Below are 24,721 nucleotides of genomic sequence, written 5' to 3'. Positions count from 1 at the left end.
TACAATATTAAAACTTTATTTTAAAAAATGAAACATTTACATTCCAAAATACCCAGAGGTTTTAAACAGAAATAAACAAAGAGTAAAATATATTTATTTATAGTTAGGTAAATCTTTATGTGCAGCTTAGGTAAAACACAGTGATTGTCAAGAGAAAGTTGCAGTAAAAACAGACATAAACGGATTTCCAGTTTCATTAGAAATTAGGTTTGCCATTTTAGGCCTCCAGTTTTACATATACTGTAGCAATTGTAATGCAAGGCCTGTCTGAATTTTACCTAATTCAGATAGGGCTTACACCTTATTAAATTCCTACTGGCCTAAAACTATTTTTCTGAATATTTACATGTCTTTCACAAGGAACTGCCATATGACTTCCTTTTCCAGAGGCAATCTTCATGAAAAGCTGTTCTTTATGGTTACTATGGAAAGCTGTTACTATGAAATAAAAAGAATGCCCTAGAAAGCACAGAAATAGTAAATAATAAATGCAAACAAGTAAACTCAATGCACATCTTATACCCCTTATACTTTAATATTTGTAACTGAATATGTCTATAATGCCACAGACAGACCAGCACTGCCAACAAAATCATTCCATTATATTACCTTTCTGTTTTATTTTTATGCAGATAAGCTTCAGAAATGGGTATTGATTTAAATAAAACTGTTTTCTTTTGGTGTAATTCAGTGATGTTATATTCTCTGTTGCAGTGCAACACATAAGGGCAGAGACACTGCTATTTCTGGAGATTATTAGCCCAGCGACAAATCGATTCTTCTTCAGGTGACTAATCTCCCCGAACTGCCTTCCCGCCGGCAAGAATGTAAATCGCATGCGGGATGACACTCAGATCGCTTCAGCTTTCGGAAGTCGCCCGATGTTTCATCGTGAGGCAACTTCGGGACGATTTAGGAAAACAAAGCGTCTGCCATCCTGCCGGGAAGGCAGTTCGGGGAGATTAGTCACCCAAAGAAGAATCGATTTGTTGCTGGGCAACTAATCTCCTGAAATAGCAGCGTGTGTCTCTGCCCTAAAGGAGCAGTATACTGTACCCCCTTGTTCATCTGTTCCAGTTTGTTTAATCAGAGTACAATGAAAAGGACTTGTGCAAAACATACTTTTTTTGTTTTAATCATAAAAGGGCATGGCTTTTGTTATTTATTGAGCATAATACTAGATAATTATATTACCGGTTTACAACCCCCTCCTTCCTCCCTTGTTGTCACTGTCTTGATAGCAAAAGTCTATTATGGGGGGGGGTGTATGTGTTGTGTATGGGTTGGTAAGCTAATTATCTACTTGGTAAGTACCAAACATGGAGCAGCTGCAATTTCCCTGTTTAGCTCAGGAAATAAACAAAAAAAGCCAATTTAAATTGTTTTTTGTTCAGAACAAGCCATGTTCATTGGACTCATGATGAACAAGGTGCTATACTGTCCCTTTGAGATGGTAGGGTCCGATGAAATAACTTCAGTAAAGTAGCCCTGCATTGGTAAACTCTTTGTGCCCACAGTTTAGTTTGCAATGTAGTGTTCAACTTGTAACTTGTTTTCAAAAAGAAATAACAGTTGATGAAAAAGTAAACAAATATTTAGTAATACCACCATCCTCCCAAACAGCAATGCGGAACAGTTTTTTTCACTTGGCTGCAGACATTAGAAAACCATGGTCTATAGTGCTAATTTATATAAAATCCTATAACCAGAATTTGTTTTCACAAACTTTTAGACATATTTTGAAGGCAACATTCCCTCAATAAATGTATAAAAAAAAGCACACTATGAAGGGGCCAGCCTACTTGATATATAAAGGAGAAGAACTCTCATATATAAATAAAATGTGCAGCATTTACTTGGTATATGTGGAATTTTTTAGCCATGTTATTTTTCCAGACAAAAACAGTAATTGTCTTCAGTGACTCCATAGCTGCTAATAGGAATTACTGAATTATGGCAGTTGCAAGGAGTTACAGCCCAAAAAGCAGGGTGTCTTGATCCTCAATAGCTGCAATGGTAAGCAATTTTTACACAAATTGGGTATGTAGGCAACGAATTCTATTTTAAAAGTAAGTATAATAATTTAATGTTACATTATTACTTACTTAGGCATATTACTTCTTTAACACACACACATATGTAAATATATATATATATACACACATATAAAATGCTATTCATTTCACTCAGAAAATTGAGTATGCACAGTGGAATATATGAACATTGTGTCTGTGTCATGGAACCTGGCACCCACATTTATCCTAGAAAAAAATGGCACAGTTAGCAAAAACTAAAATGATCCTGTGCTAGTCAGATTCGTTCACAGAAAAAACAGAGCTTTGACCAACACATCACCGTTTGTTGGATTGCCTTCTGTAAAGCTCTTCAATGGTTTTTGTCAGCTGCTTAGTGAATATCTCATGAATCCTGCCACAGTAGGTATGTGCTGTTTTCGGCATTTCCAGTTCTAAAGGATATAGTAACGACTGGCGAAGGTCATGCCCAAATGAGTACTGTGAAAATAGATAAATAAATAAAGCATATTTCAAAGCTGTAAAAACTATGAGGCAAATGCAGTTCATTGTAAAAGTTGAAAGTTGTAAAAGCTGCTACATAGACTAAGATAAGCAGTTCTTAACTGTTGTTGACCTGCAGCAATTTCACAAAATATTTGGCATTGTTTGAATTATTATAGTTAAAAAAAATATTATGGTGTAACTGCACTTAGGTGCCACGTGTCCAGGAGTGAAAAATATGAATATACAACAACAATGTTACTCTACTTCTTCCAGAAATGCCAGTTACTTAAAGTGATACTGACACTAAAAATCTTCTTTTCAAAATATTAATCTACATTAAAAGTTTCCTATAGGTCATGTTGATAATTTTCCACTGATAATTATTACTTAAAGTTCCTTAACCTGACTGTGTAGCAATGACGGAAATTAAAAAATGGCTATATGGCACAGGTTAACTAATGGATAAACGATAACACCATTAGACAGACAGAGCTTATTTGCTATCTGCTGTGTACCTTGAGCTTTTTCTCCTTTGAATGGCTGCCCCCGTTGCTACACAGCAGCTTATTTATATAAAAAATGTTAGTGTTTCTGAAGCAAACACCACAGTTTTACCAGTGCAGGGCAACACTGCATTATATTTTCATTACTTTATAATAATTATTTTTTGACGTTACTGTTCCTTTAAATACCTATGTAACCTAGAAAGAGAATCAAGTTCCTTTGTTGGGGTTACATCCTTTAGGAGGCAAACTATGCTTAAATATAATACCATACAGCTATTTTTTATGACAACAAATTACGCACTGGATGGGTCTAACCCTCTAAAGAGAAGTGGTTTAAGATAAAAACTTTAACAATGCTACTGATAGAATTAACCTATCCACAGCACAGGAAGAGTTTTGCATCAATTTGTGGTGGTCAGGCAAGCATTGGCTTTCAATTGATCGTGAAAGCAGAGACTGATACAATTCTTTAATGGTAAAGTTGTTGTACTGTTTTAGCCAGACAAAATGTGGATGTCTTTGCCCTGTTTCCTTATTCGTTCTTGTTTTCTTTTTTTTTTTATAGGTAATTTGAAAAACGATTCAATCATATAACCCCTGACCTGTCTCAACTCTTCTGCATTGCTGTATAATTTTAAAAACCAACAAAATCTGCTTTAAAATATAAAAAAAAAAACATTCAGAAGGAATTTAAATAATCTGCTAAAGCTGGATCAGGTACTACATGCATTTTATTCAATGCTAAAAACCAAAGCACACTGGGAGGCTGAATGTTTCCTTCTGAGAATTATCACTTCTTTTGAGCATTTAAAGGAGCAAAGCACATTTTATAAGTACATTTTCTGTCAGCGAACAGTAAACTCAGATCCCCCAAAAGAACATTCATTCATTTTTACTTCCCCATGACAGCATGCTATATAGCACCATTAAAATATAGTATTGATTTTGAAGGTTATATACAAGACAGCCTCTTACAACACAACAAGCACCAACACATTTTACAACTCTTCTGTGGGTTTACAAGCAATAAATTGTTTATTAGAAGGCTTATTTGCAGGCAGAAAGAACAAAAATGAGATGTGCTAGGCTGAAAATCTTGCATATATTTTGAGCCATAACCTCTACAGACGTTGGCAAATGGCCAGCCTGTCATAAGTATATTCCCTAAGTGAATGTTAAACTAAAATGACAAAAGCAATTCCTCTCCAGTCTACAAAGGAATCAAAGGCTTTCATTTTTTTTGTTGTTTCTTCCAATCAAGGTAGTCCAATCAAGCATTAATTTTAACCAAGCAGGGGAACCAAGTGTCTCTCTCTTACTCCTAGTCAAAAACACCTCTTTTTGACATGAGCTCATTCCGTTGTGCTTAAGTATAAAATATGTGAAATAAAAATACATTTTATATATATATATATATATATATATATATATATGTGTATGTGTGTGTGTGTGTGTGTGTGTGTGTGTGTGTGTGTGTGTGTGTGTGTGTGTGTGTGTGTGTGTGTGTGGATGGATGGATGGACAGCACCTCATTCCCAGCAGCTTGATTATATCTGCCCCTGTGCTCGGATCCAATTGCATGTACAATAAAAAACAAAACATGCCAGCACCAAGGGTCTTGTGTCCAAAAAACTTGTATTAAGACATGGTACCGTATATACTCGAGTATAAGCCGAGGTACCTAATTTTACCTACGAAAACTGGGAAAATGTATTGACTCGAGTATAAACCTAGACACAACTACAGCCCTGTCTCCCAGCTGCGCACATTCCGCCAAAGTGACCCCCCTAGTGATCAACCGGACTTCTTTGCACAGTTGATGGTGACACAAACGGATTACTGTGTGCATTGTCCCACTGTCCCACTACCATGTGCAGAGGGTGCTGTGTGATATTGCCATCACTGTTAATCTTTCGTATAACCAACAGAGGGCGCTGTGTGATATTGCAGTCACTGTTAATCTTTCATATAACCAACAGATGGCGCTATGTGATATTGCAGTCACTGTTATTCTTTCATATAACCAACATAGGGCGCACTGTTATTCTTTCATATAACCAACAGAGGGCGCTGTGTGATATTACCGTCTCTCCCCAAGCGAACTGCTGGTATAGGAATGATTAAAAGTGACTGCAATCTCAGCTACTGCCCACTGACTCAAATATAAGCCGAGGTAGACTTTTTCAGTACATTTTGGATGCTGAAAAACTCGGCTTATACTCGAGTATATACGGTATGTAAAAACCAACGTTCCCAAGAGGGACCGAAACATTGGTTTTTACATACCATGTCTTAATACAAGTTTTTTGGACACAAGACCCTTGGTGCTGGCATTTTTTTGTTCTTTATTTTATATATATATATATATATATATATATATATATATATATGTAACTCAGCTTTCCAGAGAATCAGTGCACCATCCACTATGGAAAATTGTTCTTATGGATCTCATCGATTCCTTTGAATCTATACCACTGTATTAACAAAAACTATAAAAGTGACATAAGAGCAGAAGTGGCAGAAATGATGAGAATCGGAATGCCATTTACAGGGTACAGTGCATGAAAGTGCCTTTGAAAGGAACAATACTATACTGTAAGCATCCCAGGCATTATTACACTTCTTTCTGTCATTTAGGAGATGTTTATCCAATATATTACTATGAAACATAGCCACACATATACAGATGACCAGCAGTCTTTATAGTGAAATACTTATTATCACAATGCATCTTGATAATCAGCCTCGATAAAGACCCTAACCTGGGTCAACATGTCAAGATGCATTGCGATAAATAAATTACTTGAATAAGGAGTGCTGGTCCTCTCTGAAGTTATATTATATATATTTATTGTAGCAGGATAGCTTAGAAATGTACATAGAATTGTGCCTTTAAGGTGCTTTATATAGGGTGCTTAAGAGAAAAAAAAATGACAAACTAAAATCCGGACGATAGGACAGTTGTCTGGTATTCAGAGCAGCAAGGATATAACTATAATCTATTTTGTGCACATTTGTTAAGTGTATCAATTTTCCTACTCACATACATTTTTAACTGGAGCATATAGATCTTGCTGCCTCGGGCTATCCACATCTTTTCACTTTTATTGATGCTTGACTTCACTAGCTACGGGGCAACTTTTTGTTTCACTTCACAGCAGTAATGGTGTCATTATCATGTTGTTTTTGTCGCAATATTGGTGTCTTTCATTATAATATATATGTAAGAGATGGGATTTGTCACATTATCTTGAGTGTGGGTGCTGTTTTTCTTTCTTTGATTGTGATGAACTAGAACTTGGCACACAGGTTGTTGCTTAATGTATGTGTATGCTGTCTTGAATAATGAACATGTTGTGTTCCACAACTATTATCATGATTAATGAACGATAGAGCAAATGTAATATCATTGGGTTAATATATACCTGGGTAGCAACTCCTGGGTACCAGCCACACAACCATTAGCTTTGATTATTCCACTGTTGGTAGAATAATGATTGCACATCTCTGATTGATCCTGATTGGTTACTGTCCAGGTGAAGATTAGCCCAAACTTAGTAAATGACCAAATTGTGTTTTATATTGCTTCGGTGTTATATATTTTCAAAAGTGGGTCAAAATGCTTTTAAGTGAAATGAGAAGTTATATAATAAAAGTCCTAGCTTTAAAAATAAGGTGCTACAGAAAGCCTGTACTTATTTTATAAATCCACTCCTCTTTGAAAAAAAACCTACTCCTCTTAGAAAAAAAACTAAATAGGAAGCCTAATTATTCAAAAACCATATACTATAGTACCAACTGAAAGGTTGCTAAGAATTAATTGGTCCATCAATAACATACAATATATGAATGTGAAGACCAACTGTAGAAAGAATGCTTATTTTTCTACAGTGATTTAAAAAAAGGCAAAATATAGAATAAAGGCTATTATAGGCTTTATTGGAAGCATATAAGGCAGCATTACAATCACATAAAAAATAGTGGACCCTTCTAAAAAGTCCAGCTAGAAGGGTAGATATTATTATTTGAAATGCAACCAGTTTGCAAATTAGTTCAAGTCTTGGAATGGACCTATTAAGGTAAGACTATAGGGCTGCTGGGGAAAAACTAGAGATAAAATATTTTTAAAAACACAAGCTATAAAGATAGATTGAATATTTCCACAGCAGTTCAAAATAGTTTTCTTACTTTTAACAAACCCTCATAATGTAGTAATAGATATAGGGTCTTACATTTCGGAATGCTTCATACACAGCTCTAAATGCTGGTTGTTTTCTGTCATGGTAAACACCTCTGTTGCCATGAAGAATAAATATGCCATCTTCTGCTTCATGGCAATTGCTTCCATAAATGCAGTGATCAGGACGGTAATTCCATTGACAAGGGAAGACAAACAAGCTTTCTGTTAAAAAGTAAATAAAAATCATTAAACATTTGTAGTAATCCACTGCAATGCATGTAATGATAACATTTTAATCAAAATGCCTCAATACAAAATGAATATGCATTACATTTTACCAAACAAAGAAATCATCAGATATTTTCAGAGAAAAAAAAAACACAGCTGTGTGTGATCCTACCTGGATTGTGAGAAAACATGATATTCAGTAAATCTTGGTCACCCCATGTTATGTTCAACTTGTATTTTTTTAGCAATGGCAACAGTAGATCTCCCCAGTGTAAACGAACTGTTGTCATGTCATTCTAAAAAACAAGATAGGTTTTTCATATAACTTGCTCTGTAATGAGGCCTTTATGTGCACAAGCTTAAGGCCTTTGAAAAAGCAGTTACCAAATCTATAAGGTCTGGAATGCTGGAAAAAAAAAACTAGGTCTCAACCAAATTCTTTTCTCACAGCACCACCTTCTGGATACTTATAGATATTACATCACTCTGTAAGAAATTCAAAGCTTTGATTATTTTATCAAATTTCTTGTTATACATCATGTACCGTTTATATATGCATTAACAGACAGCACCATGCATGTTGTATTTATCTAACCATGTAAAAAAAACATTAAAATATAATAATTCTGACACATTTAATACATAATCACAGATATCTGATCCACTAAAATCTGTTTCCGATTTATCTAATTGTAAACATCTACCATAAATGAAGACCGATAGGCAAGACTCTGCCACACAATCATGCAAAAGCATGTGTCATATACAACATGTTGTCCTTTCAGATGACTGGGAAGCAGCTGTCAGAGGACAAGTGAATTTTAGCTGGTGATAGTTCTGCCTGCAGTAGGTCATGTTAATAAAACACTTGTTGACAGCTGTGATACAGTAAGGGATATTAAATAAACAAGAACTAAACACAGTCACTGTGCTGCACATTTAATTTCCTGCATTTTTAATTACAATGTGGTATCAACAGAGACATAAGTGAATGAAAACTGTCTGGGCCCTTTAATATAGCTAAAAAAGCATTCAGCTACTATCCTAAACAACAATTCTGGAATACCTGTATATTATTTTTGTTTTAATATAAAGCATAAAATCATTATAATTTATTTGTAAACAAGGTGACTTTTCATGGTATAAATATTCCCAGATTAATAACTACTTTAAAGTCTTCCTGATTACTTAACCTAATACCTGACTCAGACTATATTAACGATAAGTCCTGCTACTTTAAATGAAGTAAATGGGTGCTGTGCAGAAAGGGGTGCAGCTTTTGTGATATGAATTGGTGGGCCAGTATGCATTACAGATATCCAGACCGCATCACTGCACCTTTCCTATATTGTTGGTAACAGTGAAACCTAGCCACATATTGGGGTAGAATTAGCTTCAAAAATAAAATACGGATAGTGGTACTATATGACACATTGGCCAAAAGACTTCTAGACACCTGCATGGCTGAACCTCACTGAAATATATGGCCCCTGCTCCATGGTCTTTAAGTCAACAAAAATACAGACAAAGGAGAAGCAAAGGTTTTCAGACTATTTACGCACCATATGTAGGTCTTATCCCGCTTTTCTAAAACATCACATTTCCTTTTACATATATACCAGAAAACTTTCTAACATATTGCGATTGATATGTTTCTCACCGTGAAGTCACTTCCCTGGATCATACTGCACATGTGCCTTGTTTAACTCAATTTCTATATCGCTATAAATGCATTGGGGTTTCAAAAAGCATGCGATAAGATTGCAAAGATTTCAGTGTGCATGCTCTTGCCTGGGGCCAGGGACCTTTGACAAATAAAAGAAGTGCTCGCCCGAGGATCGCCCTACTTTGAATGTAACAATGCCCATCTGATTTGAACAGGGACAGCAAAGAGCAACACTATGGGGCCCATTTACCTAGCTCGAGTGAAGGAATAGAGGAAAAAAACTTCGAATTTCGAATGTTTTTTTGGCTACTTCGACCATCGAATGGGCTACTTCGACCTTCGATTCGAACTATAAATCGTTCGACTATTCAACCATTCGATAGTCGAAGTACTGTCTCTTTAAAAAATACTTCGACCCCCTAGTTCGCCACCTAAATCAAGGCCTATGGGGAAGGTCCCCATAGGCTTCCAAACAATTTTCTGATTGAAGGAAGATCCTTCGATGGATGGATTAAAATCCTTCGAATCGTTCGATCGTAGGAATAGCGCTAAATCCTTCGACTTTGATATTCGAAGTCGAAGGATTTACATTCGGCAGTCAAATATCGCGGGAACCCTCGATATTCATAAGTAAATTTGCCCCTATGAGTGTAAAACAAACGGTTTTAATTGCAGCCTTGTTGCTAGAGTGTCATTTTATGACACATCTCTTTCTACTTTATGCAATTACATCTGGTGACCTCAAATGACAAAATTATGAAAAGAATTAATATGCAAGCTCACTTCTTTTACAGTAAAAGATGCACTAAAAATCTTCAGATTATAAAATGTTAACTGACCTTAAAATGCTTTTTTCTTATACGGGTCATATTCATTAACATGACTCCGGAATTGATGCCTGTCTTTCCATAATAAGGATGTCTAGCAAATCTATTATACCATCCTATGCGTGGCTCTTCATGCTCAGGGGCCATAGCAGCAATCTGCGTGGCATTAAAGCCACCCAAAAAAGACCAGATGTCATCCAAGGGGCGTAAAAATAGAATGTCCGTGTCAACATACAGCAAGGAGTCAACTTCCGTAAGAATCAACTGCAGAAAAAAAAATATGATTATTATTGTAATGCAATACAGCATTCTATTCTTATTCTGATTAAAATAATTTAAATACTAGAATTTGAGACTCGGGATTCCCTTTTAAAGCTAAGTGCGATTTGTGCTCTGTTTTAGTCAGAAGGCTGCAAGTTGCAGCATCTATATTGCAGTATTGTGTATATGTTTACCTTTTATGATATCAACTGGCACCATACTACTGTGAGCAGCACTTTTCCTCCCACCTATGAATCAAAATCTTAAAATACTGGAGAGCTGTTCTGCTCAGGTAGAGAGCAATTAAACTAAGGGAGCATGCGTGGTCAAGTGAGACAGCACATGGGTGAAGGTATGCAGCTTAAATAAGAGAAGAGTATGCAAAACTTTAGCTTCCCAAACTGCTGCTGGTAGCAGAAACCAGACACAGGGACAGAAGCTAGAACAGCAGGAGCAGAGTAGTGATATTTAGGGCCGGTGGTCACGGGTAAGCATTAGGGGTGGATTTTTGTTTGTGTAAACAGACACTTATAAGAGCAGGCAAAATAAGAAATATGTTACCGGCAAGAATAGCCTTTGTGATGCACAGGGTTTAAACAACTTCTTCCATTCCACAGCGTTTTCTAATGGAAATGTTATTGGATACAAAGTATATTTAAACTTCTCTGGAAATGCCCAACTATTAAGCTAAAAAAGAAAAAACAAACAAATGACAAATTATTTTTGCTTTACAAAAATTACAGTACAACACAAGAATAGAAAGGCTTATACTATAAAACATACAAAATAAAAGACCAAATAAATAGCAATACAGTATAGGTCCATCTATAACATCTAAAAGTTAGTGTAGCTGAAGTACTGATTTGTTTTATTTTTTTTAAAAACACTTACTGCAGCTTTGAAGTCATAATGTAATTGATCTTCTGCAAAAATGTGAAACTGAAGTAACTTCTTGCTAAAAAGCAGGGCTGATTTTAGCATAGTAATAGTCTCTTCCAGTCTGTCCCCGCAGGCAACAACGGCCAAATGCATGGTTTCTGTGCCATGTTTCACAGGTGCTTTGTATCTGCAAATTCAAATACCATAGGGTTAGATAGACTAACTTTCAACACAGAAAAATATCCTTAGTAATGGGAAACATATATGTCTAGTCAAGAGCCAAAGAAAAACAAGTTAAAGCCCTCAGAACCAAGGGGAAAAGCCAAAACTCAAACCATCAAAAATACCCAGTAATGCAAAAATGTGGAATCCAATTGAAAATGATTTTTATATTCAAGGTTTCATCTTAAAATACATATGTAGAGACCCCTGTACAAGTACAGGCTGTCAATGAAAAAGTAACAAAATGTGTAATGCGCAGTACTATGGAGTCTGTATTATGCATTTGAAGATGAAACCTAGAATAAAAAACTTTTTCTATATTTACACAAAGTGTTTGAGTTACAGGATATTTTTGATGGTTTGAGTTTAGACTACCATTCAAGCTAAAGAAATATAAATGTATCTGTACAGAAAAGTTCCTGTGCTTTTTTAAAACATGCAAACTACATTAATCTTTATATGTGATTACAAGAAAACTATACCCCCAAACAATGTAGGTCTCTATTAAAATATATTGCATAACACAACTCCTATTTAAAACTCTGCTTCATGTAAATAAACCATTTTCCCTCCTTCACTGGGTAATCCTAAATAGAAAGTTGCCATTTTAAGTACTAAGGGCAACCCACACAGACATGGCAGAACATACAAACTCCTCGCAGATTATGCCCAAAAGGACTACTGATGATCCCAGCGCTGCAAGGAAGAGGTGATAACCACTGAGCCACCCTTCTGCCTGTGTATGATTAGTCTCCAGAACATTAAAGTCTGCTTTAACAGAACAACAGAATTAATCCTATGCCAGTAAGGGTAGGACTATAAAGACGTTTTCGGCGCGATCCAGCACGCTGCAACAAAACGCCTGCGACAAATTGCATGCAACGGAAATAAGGTAAGTGAATGCATTGTCGGATAAAGTCGCAGCGTTGATCCGACGCGACAAGACTGTCATATGCAGACAGAGAGTGCAGCGTTTTGTTGCAGCGTGTCGGATTGTGCCGAAAACGTCTGTGTAGTCCTATGAAGAAAAGAGGGTTCTGGCTCCAACGTAACTTGTAAACCGTTCATATAGCTGTAAACATTCCAGGAGTCTGTGCAACCCCCAAGGTAATCCGAAGAAATGTAGAGAGATGGAATAAACAGCTTAAAGGCAGTAATTTCAAAGTTTTCTTTTTATTTTAGCAGTGTAAAACACACACTTTTTACACTGCTAAAATAAAAAGAAAACTTTGCAGTTTGAAATGACTGCCTTTAAGCTGTTTATTCCATCTGCTCTACATTTCGTCTGTGTAGTCCTACTCTTAGGGGCAGATGCATCAAGGGTCGAATATCGAGGGTTAATTAACCCTCGATATTCGACTGGGGAATGAAAATCCTTCGAATAACGAAGTCGAAGGATTTTGCGCAAATACTTCGATCGAAGGAGTAATCGTTCGATCGATTCGGAGGATTTTAATCCAATGATCGAAGGATTAACCTTCCCCATAGGCTAACATTGAGTTCGGTAGCTTTTAGGTGGCGAACTAGGGGGTCGAAGTTTTTTCTTAAAGAGACAGTACTTCAACTATCGAATGGTCGAATAGTCGAACGATTTTTAGTTCGAATCGTTCGATTCGAAGTCGTAGTCGAAGGTCGAAGTAGCCCATTCGATGGTCGAAGTAGCCAAAAAAACACTTAGAAATTCTAAGTTTTTTTTCTTCCATTCCTTCACTCGAACTTAATGAATGGGCCCCTAAGTCTGTAAGAAAGATACAAAATGAGAATACTGATTTTGCTTAAATCCAATGTAGTTAGGTTTTAATATTGTGTGTGAGTGTGTGTACTTACCTCATCAATCAGCACACAATAAATGTCCTTTAAGCAAAAATGTATAGGTAAAAAGAATATGAAAAACATTTACAAAAAAATTGAAGTTGTAAGCTACCTACTTTCCTGTGTGGTATAAACCTCTCTCAAACCCCCCTCTTCTTCTTAAAGAAATAGTAATCATGATGTATCATTCTTGAATTGTAGAGATTGTTCCCAGATTTGTGGAGAGGCCACCAAGGCCCGGGCCTATGGCAGCAGGATTTTAGGGGGCGGCATGCTGCCCACCCACACCCACATTGGTTCAGAAACACTGGGGATGAGCAGGAGATATGATAGTTTTTGAAATTTCACGTGCGCCAATCTCCATTGCTCTGGTCCCGATGAAACTTTGAGCAAATAAAAGGGAGGTGACAGGCGGCAACGAATGACATCGGGCATAGGGGCTCCCGCTATGTAAATCCGGCCCTGCAAGTCTCGCCTATTAGGCCGTACCCAAGGGACTGCAACAAAACACTGAACACTGCTTTAATAAAAACAGACAATATCATCTGTGTTTAACATTTAAGGGTGCTCCTTTGGGTACAGAAAATACATATAACAAGCCTAAATAATTATTGGACCTGAATTAACTTTGTACTGTATAGGATCAGGAAATGTATTTTGTAGACAATCACAATAAGTGACGTCTTCACTCTTCTTCACATGCAACCCATTATCAACAGTTGAGTTAAAAAATTTTTTTTTTAAAAAAAAGGTTTTGTTGCTCGCTTTTACTGTGGCAAAAAAAAAAAACTATTACAATGAAAATATGCCTTAAGTGGTCTAATTAGCATGAAAACAAAAAGATGCTTGTCAAAACAAACTTCACATGCAACTTCTATTGTTCCCAAAATCTAGAACTGGTTAAGCCAAAATGTCCCATTACATTTTAGGAGAAAAACATGCAAAGATTTATTTCAGTCCTCCCTACAGATCCCAATAGAATGCTTGTGAGATAAACAAAGCATGTTTTACTTATACCAAAATTAGTATTTTGATTTATTTTGTTTTTTTGTAATTATACATAGTATAGTTTGTAGTTATACATAGTTGCACTGTTTTTTTTTAGCACTTTCTTCCCCCGAAAGTGCAGTCTATACGTCAGGATTTGAGGCGCATTGTAAAATAAACATTATGGGGCAGATTATTAAAGGGTCAAAGTGAAAATTCTAATTAGAATTTTCGAACATTTTTTATGGTTAAAACTGTCAAATTCGACTAGGGAATTATCCAAACAAAAAAAAAAAACTTATCATACTCTGGCACTTCGAATTAGACTATAATTATAAACACCAGTGTGGTAGTAATGTACTTCCAAACTTTCAGTGAAAACGTATATCCATATAGTAAAACATTGAAGCACTCGTGGGACTTGGGACATGGGATTAATAATTGAAATTATTTATTGGTGGTTTTTAACATATCAGTCCCAGCATGAGGACCCTTATTTCCATCCCACCGGAGGAGGAAAGTTATTTTTTATTTAAAGAATTCTTTAGAGAAGTACCCACTAAAACACATTTGGGTTTTGCTGCTCTTTTCTTAAAGGGATCCTGTCATCAGAAAACATGTTTTTTTTCAAAACACATCAGTTAATAGTGCTACTCCAGCAGAATTCTGCACTGAAATCCATTTCTCAAAAGAGCAAACAGATTTTTTATATTCAATTTTGAAATCTGACATGGGGCATGACTTGGGGCAGCTGGGAAATTGACAATATGTCTAGCCCCATGCCAGATTTCAAAATTGAATATAAAAAAATCTGTTTGCTCTTTTGAGAAATGGATTTCAGTGCAGAATTCTGCTGGAGCAGCACTATTAACTGATTCATTTTGAAAAAAATGTTTTTTCCCCATGACAGTATCCCTTTAATCAAATGTTTGCAAGCCATTAGTAATATAACTAGAAGCTTTATGTTCCACCAAAGCCAGGAAGTTGGCCTTTTTCACAAATAAACAAAGGATCTACCTTGCAGTATAAACCTTTTATATCTCTGGTGCCCAAACAGTTGCAAGGCCCTCTTACACTCCACCAACCCATGCTGCCAACTGCTACCATAGCACAAGAATTGTTTTTCATTCCTGAATGAAGACCAATATTGTTAACAAAAGCAACACACACAATAAATCATTTGGAGAAATAACCTTATATCTGGCCATTAAAAACAAAAATCTAGCCAAGCTTTAAGACATAGTAAAAGCTAAGGCCAGACCAAACTTTGTTTACCATTATAATGGTTACAATACAAAACATGGTATCTAGTAGTTATGTCTAAAGCAACTGGACTTTTCTTGAAAACGTTTCACCACTCCTCCAAGTGGCTTCTTCAGTTCCTTCTTGAGTTCCTCAGCATTTAAACCCTTAAGGGTAGTAAAGTTATAGACATCCAATCACAATGGTTCCATTGAACTTATTCAGTTGGTTTTGGCTGAAACTTACAGATGTGTGAAATTGTAATCTATTCACAATGGTGCCATGATGCTCATTGAGCGAGCTATAAATTCAAATAAATACATGACAGGAAATGTGAAGGACATCATGGTGGCATTGTATGTTGATAACAAGTGGTGTCAGACCCCCTCCTCTGTTAAGGGATATTTTTCCAGTTTGGCATATATGGCCACCTTCACACCTCTTTCAAACCATCTGTCTTCTCAGTCCAAAATATGTACATTGCAGTCTTCAAAGGAGTGTCCCTTATCCTTTAGCTGTAGCTAGACAACAGAGTCTTGTCCAGAGGAGTTCACCCTCCTATGCTGGGCCATTCTCTTACCGAGTGGTTGCGAAGTTCCCCCCCAATGTATACATCCATGCATTCTTCACCACACTGGACAGCATAGACCACATTACTTTTCATGTGCTTAGGTGTTGGGTCATTTGGATGTACCAACTTCTGTATCTATGAAAGCATTTATGAAAGATCCACATAATTGTATATCTGAGCAACAAAAAACATTCATTTTGTTACGTGCCATTTTAGTCGTGTATAGGATATGATTTCTCAACAGCAAGTATGAAGCCAATTGTATTCACTTTTGGTTTATTTGTAAACAGGAGAGCAGAATCTGTGAACCAAGTCCCCCCAACTGTCAGTATGCAGATGGTGTATGTTTCAGCATTACTGTTCTGTGCTTGAAGAGCTTTTGGTTTTGCAGTAGCTTTATGCGATACATTTGAAATAAGGCAACATGGTAATTTCAATCACAGCAGTGCATATACACGAACAACGACGAGATCTGGTTAATGCTGTGCACTTGCATTTGAAATTAAAGGAAATCAGCTAACATTTTTGGAAGTCAATTCAACAGCTTATACTGTTAAATTAAGCAAGTCTTTTTTACTGTGATCTCTGTAATGAGACACTGTGATTCTCTGTAATCTGATCCAGGATCAGTGGCCCTTGAAAGAGCATGGAGTGTAAAGCTTAATTACTTATATTTGGAATCGGGAAGTCTCCTTTACCACTTGTACATTCATAATTATGTATATGAAAAGGTTTCCTACAGTGATAAATCAACATCTTGCTATGACGTGCTGATTCGGAGGGCAGTGACCCCAGAATGTAAATGGATTACGCCATGTGGGTACAATTCAGACTTCATGAGCTGCAAAAGACTTCCTAGCAGATACTTATTAGCATCACTCTAGATATATGTTTGCCTACCTAAAAGCAGCTTCCCAAAAGCAGTCCTTTCCACATATACCAGCAGGCAGCATCCAATAGGGATTCCAGAAAGACACAGAGAAATCCTGACACCTGACAGGACGAGACACAAATATTTTCTACTTGTTACTGAATATAAACTGTGATATTGGTGTTGTTAAAATTGCATAGAGAGCATTGCTTACAAGTCTGAAAAAATAAAAAAAATAAAAACCTGTTTAGGTATGCTGCGTAACCACAAAAAAGCATCATTCCCAACTCCACTGCTTACTACATTTACCAGAAAATGGTTGCCAGTATAAAAAGGGCAATTACCCTGTTTTGCATTTTATGATTTAAAGGAAATCATAAAATGCAAAGGTATAAGAATAAAATATTTTACGGTCACCTTCAAGTCAATCCCTGAAGCATACACGAGTCATTCATTCAAGTCATTGATATTTAAACCTTCATGCACAAATGTACCTCCATACATACATTATTACCCCTGCACCTATACACACCAAAGTCCAAATAAAATTGATTCAAACTTTGATTTTATCATAGTTGCTGCACAAAATGTAGAGTCGGTTGTAAACACAACTGGACATTGCTCATTGGCTCATGCACTTTGCACATTTCCCAAAGAGAATTTGATTATTTGGTGGCAAACTTATAAAGTTGCAGAATAAATATAAAATCACAGTATTAGTGAATAGAGTGAGTAGAGAAAAAATATCATAAATAATAACTCACCAAATATAGTGTGTGGCCCAGGTGCACCAGCCCCAGACCCTCAGCAAAGGGAGCAGAGAACCCATATTCATCAACATCCAAATATTGATTTACTGTAGATACTCAAAAACCACAAATGTGACCCTGACTGTTAATTAACAGGATACTTTATGTGTGATGATTAGCCTGCAAACTTTTCTATAATTAAAGGAAAACTATACCCCCAAAATGAATACTTAAGCAACTGATAGTTCATATCATATTAAGTGGCATATTAAAGAATCTTACCAAACTGGAATATATATTTAAGTAAATATTGCCCTTTTACATCTCTTGCCTTGAGCCACCATTTTGTGATGGTCTGTGTGCTGCCTCAGAGATCACCTGACCAGAAATACTAAAACACTAACTGTAACAGGAAGAAGTGTGGAAGCAAAAGACACAACTCTGTCTGTTAATTGGCTCATGTGACCTAACATGTATGGTTTGTTGATATGTTTGTGAGTACAGTGAATCCTACGATCCCAGGGGGCGGCCCATTTTTTTTAAAATGGCAATTTTCTATTTATGATTACCCAATGGCACATACTACTAGAAAAGTATATTATTATGAAAATGGTTTATTTACATGAAGCAGGATTTTACATATGAGCTGTTTTATGCAATATCTTTTTATGGAGACCTACATTGTTTGGGGGGTATGGTTTTCCTTTAAGGGGTTACTCACCTCCCTTTCAAATAGTTCACCAGAAATAAAGGCTTTACTTTACTTTCTATTTTCTATTTTTGACATTTTCCAAAACTGAAGTTACATTTTCACCTTTTTATATCTTCTGAAGCAGCTCTTGGAAGGATTCTTATCTTTGGCCCTGCTGAGCAGAATCCCTGAGTCTCATTAAGGCAGCTGTTAGAATTGATACCAAAGTTGCTAATAATCCACAGATGCTGCTGCGAAATGTATCAACTAATGTAGCAAATTGTAGCAGTCTAGATTCTGCACCTGGCTAAAAGTGATGTATCTAAAGCTATCTACTATTCAGGAAAACTCGTATACTGTTTATGATCTGGGGATTGTCAGGGTGTGAAATGTAACGTTTACATTTAAAACCTGGAACCATTAAATAAACTTTTAACGAAATTGCTTAGTTGTTTAAGAATCAGATACAAAATATATCACTCATGTCTTAGCTCCAAGCACACTAAAGGTTATTTTAAAGTGGACCTGTCACCTACACATAAAAACCTGCATAATGAAAGCCCTTCCCAGAATTTTTTTTCATTAAAACATCTGTTTATAAAGGTGTTTAAATATCTAAACTGTCAATCAAATATTACCGCACCGCCTCTATGCCCGTGGCATAGAGGAGGGGCAGTCAATTACTTTCACTTTCCATTCAGCACTTCCTACATGTCACTGCTCTCCACACATTCCCCCTTCCCTCCTCAGGCTCTATAATTGTATAGGGCACTGCACATGGACATCAGGTCCCTCATTCTGGTTCATTCACAAGATTTTGGGGTGATACACAATTTCCCTTAATAACCGTGTCCACAAAATGGCAGCTGCCTGCTTGCTGTGATTGAATAATTCCAAAACAGAAGGAAACAAAATGTAAATAATAAATACAGTGTAAGTAAAGTTTATTTTGCTCAACTAACATGATAGAAAAGAATTGGAAATTATTTCTTAGGGTGACAGGTCCCCTTTAAGTGGTAAAGCTCATATATGGTTTTAGAAACCATAAAAGTTTGTAAAATTTGCAGAAAAAAAGTGTTAAAGGAGAAGGAAAGTTACAGAGACAGTTTATTGCCAATAGATTAGCAACAATAGTGCAAGTTACAACCCTATATTTATTCTGCAGAATGCTTTTCCATACTTGAGTAAACAGCTCTAGAAGCGCTCTCTGTTTGTTTATGATAGCAGCTGCCATATTAGCTTGGTGTGACATCACGTCCTTTGTAGCAATGTCTCTGAGTCAGCTCAAATCCCCCAGTTAAAGTGGATGTCGGTGCTTGAAAAAAGGCCATAGAGGGCCTGAAATGTTGCGGACCAGGTGTTTTGCCATGTAATTTTTCAATGAAGGCATTTTTATACATTAAGTGCTGTATGAGGAATTTCCTTCAGGACTGACTTCCTGCCTGAGTCTCTCCCTGCTCACTCATAGCTCTGGGCTCAGATTACAGTAGGGAGGGGGGAAAAGGGAGGGGGAGAGAGGAACAAACTGAGCATGCTCAAGCCCTAGCCCTGGAGGTTAAATCTGAAAACAGGAAGTCTGATACAGAAGTCCATGTATACACAATAGAAGGAAAAAAATGCTCAGAGCAGTATTACTTTGAGGGTTACATAGTTACATTGTTAAATCGGGTTGAAAAAAGACAAAGTCCATCAAGTCCAACCCCTCCAAATGAAAACCCAGCATCCATACACACACCCCTCCCTACTTTCACACAAATTCTATATACCCATGCCTATACTAACTATAGAGTTTAGTATCACAATAGCCTTTGATATTCTGTCTGTCCAAAAAATCATTCAAGCCATTCTTAAAGGCATTAACTGAATCAGCCATCACAACATCAACCGGCAGTGCATTCCACAACCTCACTGTCCTGACTGTGGAGAATCCCCTACGTTGCTTCAAATGAAAGTTCTTTTCTTCTAGTCTAAAGGGGTGGCCTCTGGTACGGTGATCCTCTTTATGGGTAAAAAGGTCCCCTGCCATTTGTCTATAATGTCTACTTGTTTACTGATGTATCTATATAGACCTTTCTGATAAAGATTACTTAAGACTTTCCTTTTCCTTTAAAACTTGCTTTGTTCTTGCCTCTTTTGACAACTGTGAGATTCTTGCAACATTTACTTCCATGGGCTATACCAGGTCTATCATGTGTAAAATAATGGCCATATGTACAGCATTCAAATAAATTCCTTTATAAATATGCCAGTTAGTTCTCTGTGATGGGTCATGTCTATGAATGTAATGTTTTTAAAGCAATGAAATATTTTATCCCAAATTTTACTCCATTTTTTATGCATAAAATATTTTTCACAGATCCAGAAATATGCCCCAAAAATATAAGAACTCACAGCTACTTCTCAAAGAAAAGTAGTTTCATATGTAGTAGATTTTTGGATTCTGAACAGTAGCACACCCTGCCATTGTTAAAACTATACTAAAAAACAAAATAGTTTATTATAGAAGTAGAAAGCCAATGGTTATTCATAAGGTATTTTCCTTAGAAGTACAGAAAACTATCATATCAGAATGTGAAAAGTTCAGAACAGAGAAAACATCTCAAATTTGGGGCATACACAACTACTACTAGGACTGTGCCAAAATGGCCCATAAAATCTTCCCAGGCCTTTCTTTCTGAAAATCTCAATGCAACAGTATCCAGATATGGCTCTAAAAAAGACCACTTACTCGGCCTGCTAAAAACAAACACATGCACAGAAAGCGAGTAGGAAGAATAAATAATGCCCCCAACACCACAAACTTTATGTATTTGGGAAGATGCCTATTTTGAACAGAAATAAAGTGCATAAATGATAGTTCCCTTAAATCCTACATGTAATTGTAGCATACCCTTTTCTGCAAGTCTGCACACTTCTAAAATGACCAGGTTCCTTAATTTTGAACTATAGGTTATAAACTGTGGATCTACCAGGTCACTTTAAATTAATATTTTTTTTATTCAGCTCTAACAGATATTTTACAGAATTGGTATGGTTGTTTTGTAAGAAACAGGTGTCCAAAATAGAATGGAACAGAAACCAAAACTAAAACACTGCACAACAACAGAGGAATGTAAAGCAATTTATCCAGTTAGAACATTACACTCGGAGTAAGGACGTGTTACTATTTATCTGTTTCCTTAAGTATATGAAGTGAAAAAAGCACATATTTGTCTTAGACTACTTTTTGGAATAGCCAGGGGCAAAAGTTAGCGAGTCTGTCACACAATACAATGACAATCCTAGAGGATGCCTATCCCCTTTTGGACAGATTTGTTTGTGTCTATGGGGCCCTTGGGTCAGGGACCAAAAAGAATATATCACATGCTGTTTCACCCCTGAAGCAAATGACTTTCTTTGCCAGATAAAGAAGAGAACAGAATGGATGGGTGTGTGGGGCAGTTGAATATAGGATGTTATTTATCAGGCTACAGCTGGGACATATGTATCATGACAATGCTGAAGACAACAATCGTAGCAGGGGATGCAGGTATATATGGCCCTGGCCTAGCCACACGCCAGTAGTAAATCCCAGAAAAGAAAGTATTGCCAATACCTGTGTTTGCTTTCAACGGGGTGCTCCCACTTTTATTCAAGGTGCTTCCAGACACTTTACAATGGATCAAACGTTTCGGGACCGCATGGAGGAAGGGCCATGCGGTCCCGAAACGTTTGATCCATTGTAAAGTGTCTGGAAGCACCTTGAATAAAAGTGGGAGCACCCCGTTGAAAGCAAACACAGGTATTGGCAATACTTTCTTTTCATGACAATGCTGCACACAGATGCTTCCTTGTCCAAACTGTGCTCCTGGCTAGATTCTCCTGTTGACAAAAAGGAAATTTTATGGCAGGCATTGGCCTATGTGTAAGTGTACAGCATGAAACATGTAATGAATAACTAAACATGTAAATTAATTACTAATTTACACCTGCCGGTAATTTTGTAAGATCCTCTGCTCCAAACTTACCTTTTCTTCTCCTTCTGGCCATTGCGCTATGTGGCCCCGCCCCTTTTGAATCACGGTCCAATGGATCCGCCCCTTTTTGCATCACAGTCCTCCCCTTTTGTTCCCACCCCCACACCATTGGCCACTAATTTTTTATTTTTTTTGAAAAGGTGGCAACCCTACCCACAGACTTGATCTTATCCACATAATAAAAATGTTTGAAATTATTTCCTTTTTTTATGTAATAATAAAAATAATAATAATAATAAACAGCACCTTGTACCAAAATCCCAACTGAGATATATTTAATCCATATTGGAAGCAAAGCCAGCCTATTAGGTTTATTTAATGTTTATATGATTTTCTAGTAGACTAAAGGTATGAAGGTTCAAATTATAGAAAGATCTGTTAAAGAGAATACTGGGGAGCTGGGATTCTCCAGATAAGCGGTCCCATAGCTATATTCAGGCCCGGACTGGCAATCTGTGGGTTCTGGCAAATGCCAGAGGGGCTCCTAAAAGGTGCCATAGAAAGTCAGTATTTAGTGGGCTGATTTGGCCTCTGTGTGGGCTGATTGGGTCTCTGTGTACCTGAAATACCAGGGCCTATTTTAATTCTCAGTCCGGACCTGGCTGTATTGCTATTTGCTACCTGTCTGCTCTAGCTATGTATTACATAATAAATGTACATTAGTGCATATACAAACAGCACTATAGAAACACACAACTAGACATTGATTGTTGGGCTGAAGTGTGAGTGTATTGCTTGGCGACTTTTCACGGTCTAGTTTTCAGAGCCAAAACTTAGGATAAGACATACCTCTGCTGCAACCGGCCGGACCCAAGGCCTGCTCGCCTCACGCCGCTAAGCGATGTCCGTGCAGATACCGCCGGCTCACTGGCTCCCCCACCTCGTTGACTGAAGCCGTAGAGCAGCGAACAAAAGCCGCAGACCAGGCACAGCAGCACCAAACGTGCCACCGGCCGCCACCTCATCACACGTAGCAGATACCGCAGGGTCAGTGAGACTGGCAGCCATACGGACCCAGCGGCCTCCCAAGCGCTTCCTTCCGGGGCAGAGGCGGAGCGCAGAGCGAGGCGTGAGGTATGTAAACATGCCAAACTTGTGTGCTCTGTGTGAAAGGCGTGGGCACAGCTGTGTGACTCTTGCAAATGCATCCACCATAAAGTAGTCACACAGGAGACGCTGAGAAATAAAGCGAGCGTCAGTCGCACTTGTAATAAGCCTTCCTTCTGTATTGTACACTGGCCTTACATACCTGCTGCCCCGCAGCATCTTGCTCCAAGCTGGGACTTTTTGTTGCCCCCCCACCTTAATGAAATTTGCCAAGCTTTCCTACAATCCTGTCTCTAATTTTAATCTTCAACTCAAATTATCTATATTCCCAGATTTTAAAGGAGAACTATGTGAAAATGAAAATTTAATATAAACTTCAACATACTGAAATAAGAAACTTTCTAAATACAATCAATTAACAATTCTGTACTGTTTCTGAAATGATCAAGTTCATCTTCATATACCTCTCTCAGCATCTGTTTCTCATCTGCTGCAGTTGGGTGTCAGATGAATAATCTAATGGATCTTATAGGGGGCCTAGAAGATGTATTAGAGCTCACACCATTAAAATCACCAGAAATAATGTCTCTCTACATGCAGAATGTGTGCAAAAGTCAGTTATTTTGTTAGATTTTGTCAGCTCTAACACATCTGGTAGGAAAGGGAGCTCGCTATAAGATATATTGGATCTGTCAATGATTATCTGGCATCTGACCTCTGCATGAAGACAGAATGAAGAGAAACCAATGCCGAGAGAGGAATAGTGAACATAAACTTTGATTATTTTAGAATATTTAATTGATTGTATGTAGAAAGTTCCTTATTTCAGTATGCTGGAGCTTATATTCAATTTTCACTTTCGCAATAGTTCGCCTTTAAAATTGAACAACTGCACTAGAGTTGTTTACCGTCTACATTCTGTTCAAGTCTACACATTCTGTTAGGTAAAGTCAATGGAATTTTGAAGCACAATGTACATTATTTTACAGCAACTCTGGCATGAAAATATGTTTTTTAACCGATAACAATGAGCTGCTCAAGAGTATGCATACTGATACCCATCATGCACAGCAAACATGTGGGATCAAGTCTCCGACTAAAAATACAAAGAATAAACACAGGCTAAAAGAGCAACATGTATCTTCAGTTTAGATTTTTCTCAGAAATCATTTGCAGTTGTGGCCGACAATGTCCAGACGATTTCTAATGGGATGCATATACTGGTGGTCTACCCTTTGGTTTCTGCAATTTATTAAAAAAAATTAAACTGGTCATTCATAAGTGCACAAAGGGAGTGGATCTGGCCTTTTGCACCTTAGTGCGCAACCTCAGGAATCCTGGGAAGAAACCCAAGTTTTGCTTTAGAATTTACAATTATCATAGCGTACCCTACGGGCTGATGAAAAAAATCCCAGGCACAGGGAAGTATTCTACTGAGCAATGT

The 24,721-nt window shown here is 37.1% G+C and overlaps 1 protein-coding gene across 2 annotated transcripts; it reads right to left on the bottom strand.

The window, feature by feature from the left end:
* On the bottom strand, positions 1-23,407 carry gxylt1.L (glucoside xylosyltransferase 1 L homeolog). 2 transcript variants are annotated; one of them, XM_018251228.2, is made up of 8 exons: positions 23,020-23,407; positions 16,804-16,896; positions 11,082-11,256; positions 10,752-10,877; positions 9,942-10,193; positions 7,609-7,732; positions 7,261-7,430; positions 1-2,513 (listed from the first exon to the last, which is right to left on the bottom strand). In XM_018251228.2, exons 1-8 carry the CDS (start codon positions 23,376-23,378, stop codon positions 2,352-2,354), a joined length of 1,461 nt encoding a protein of 486 aa, XP_018106717.1. In that variant the 5' UTR covers positions 23,379-23,407; the 3' UTR covers positions 1-2,351.
* Between the last annotated feature and the right edge of the window lie 1,314 nt (positions 23,408-24,721).

This window comes from Xenopus laevis, chromosome 3L (genome assembly GCF_017654675.1).
Source record: "Xenopus laevis strain J_2021 chromosome 3L, Xenopus_laevis_v10.1, whole genome shotgun sequence".
Taxonomy (NCBI): Eukaryota; Metazoa; Chordata; class Amphibia; order Anura; family Pipidae; genus Xenopus; species Xenopus laevis.
This window is presented reverse-complemented; position numbering and strand designations above follow the sequence as displayed.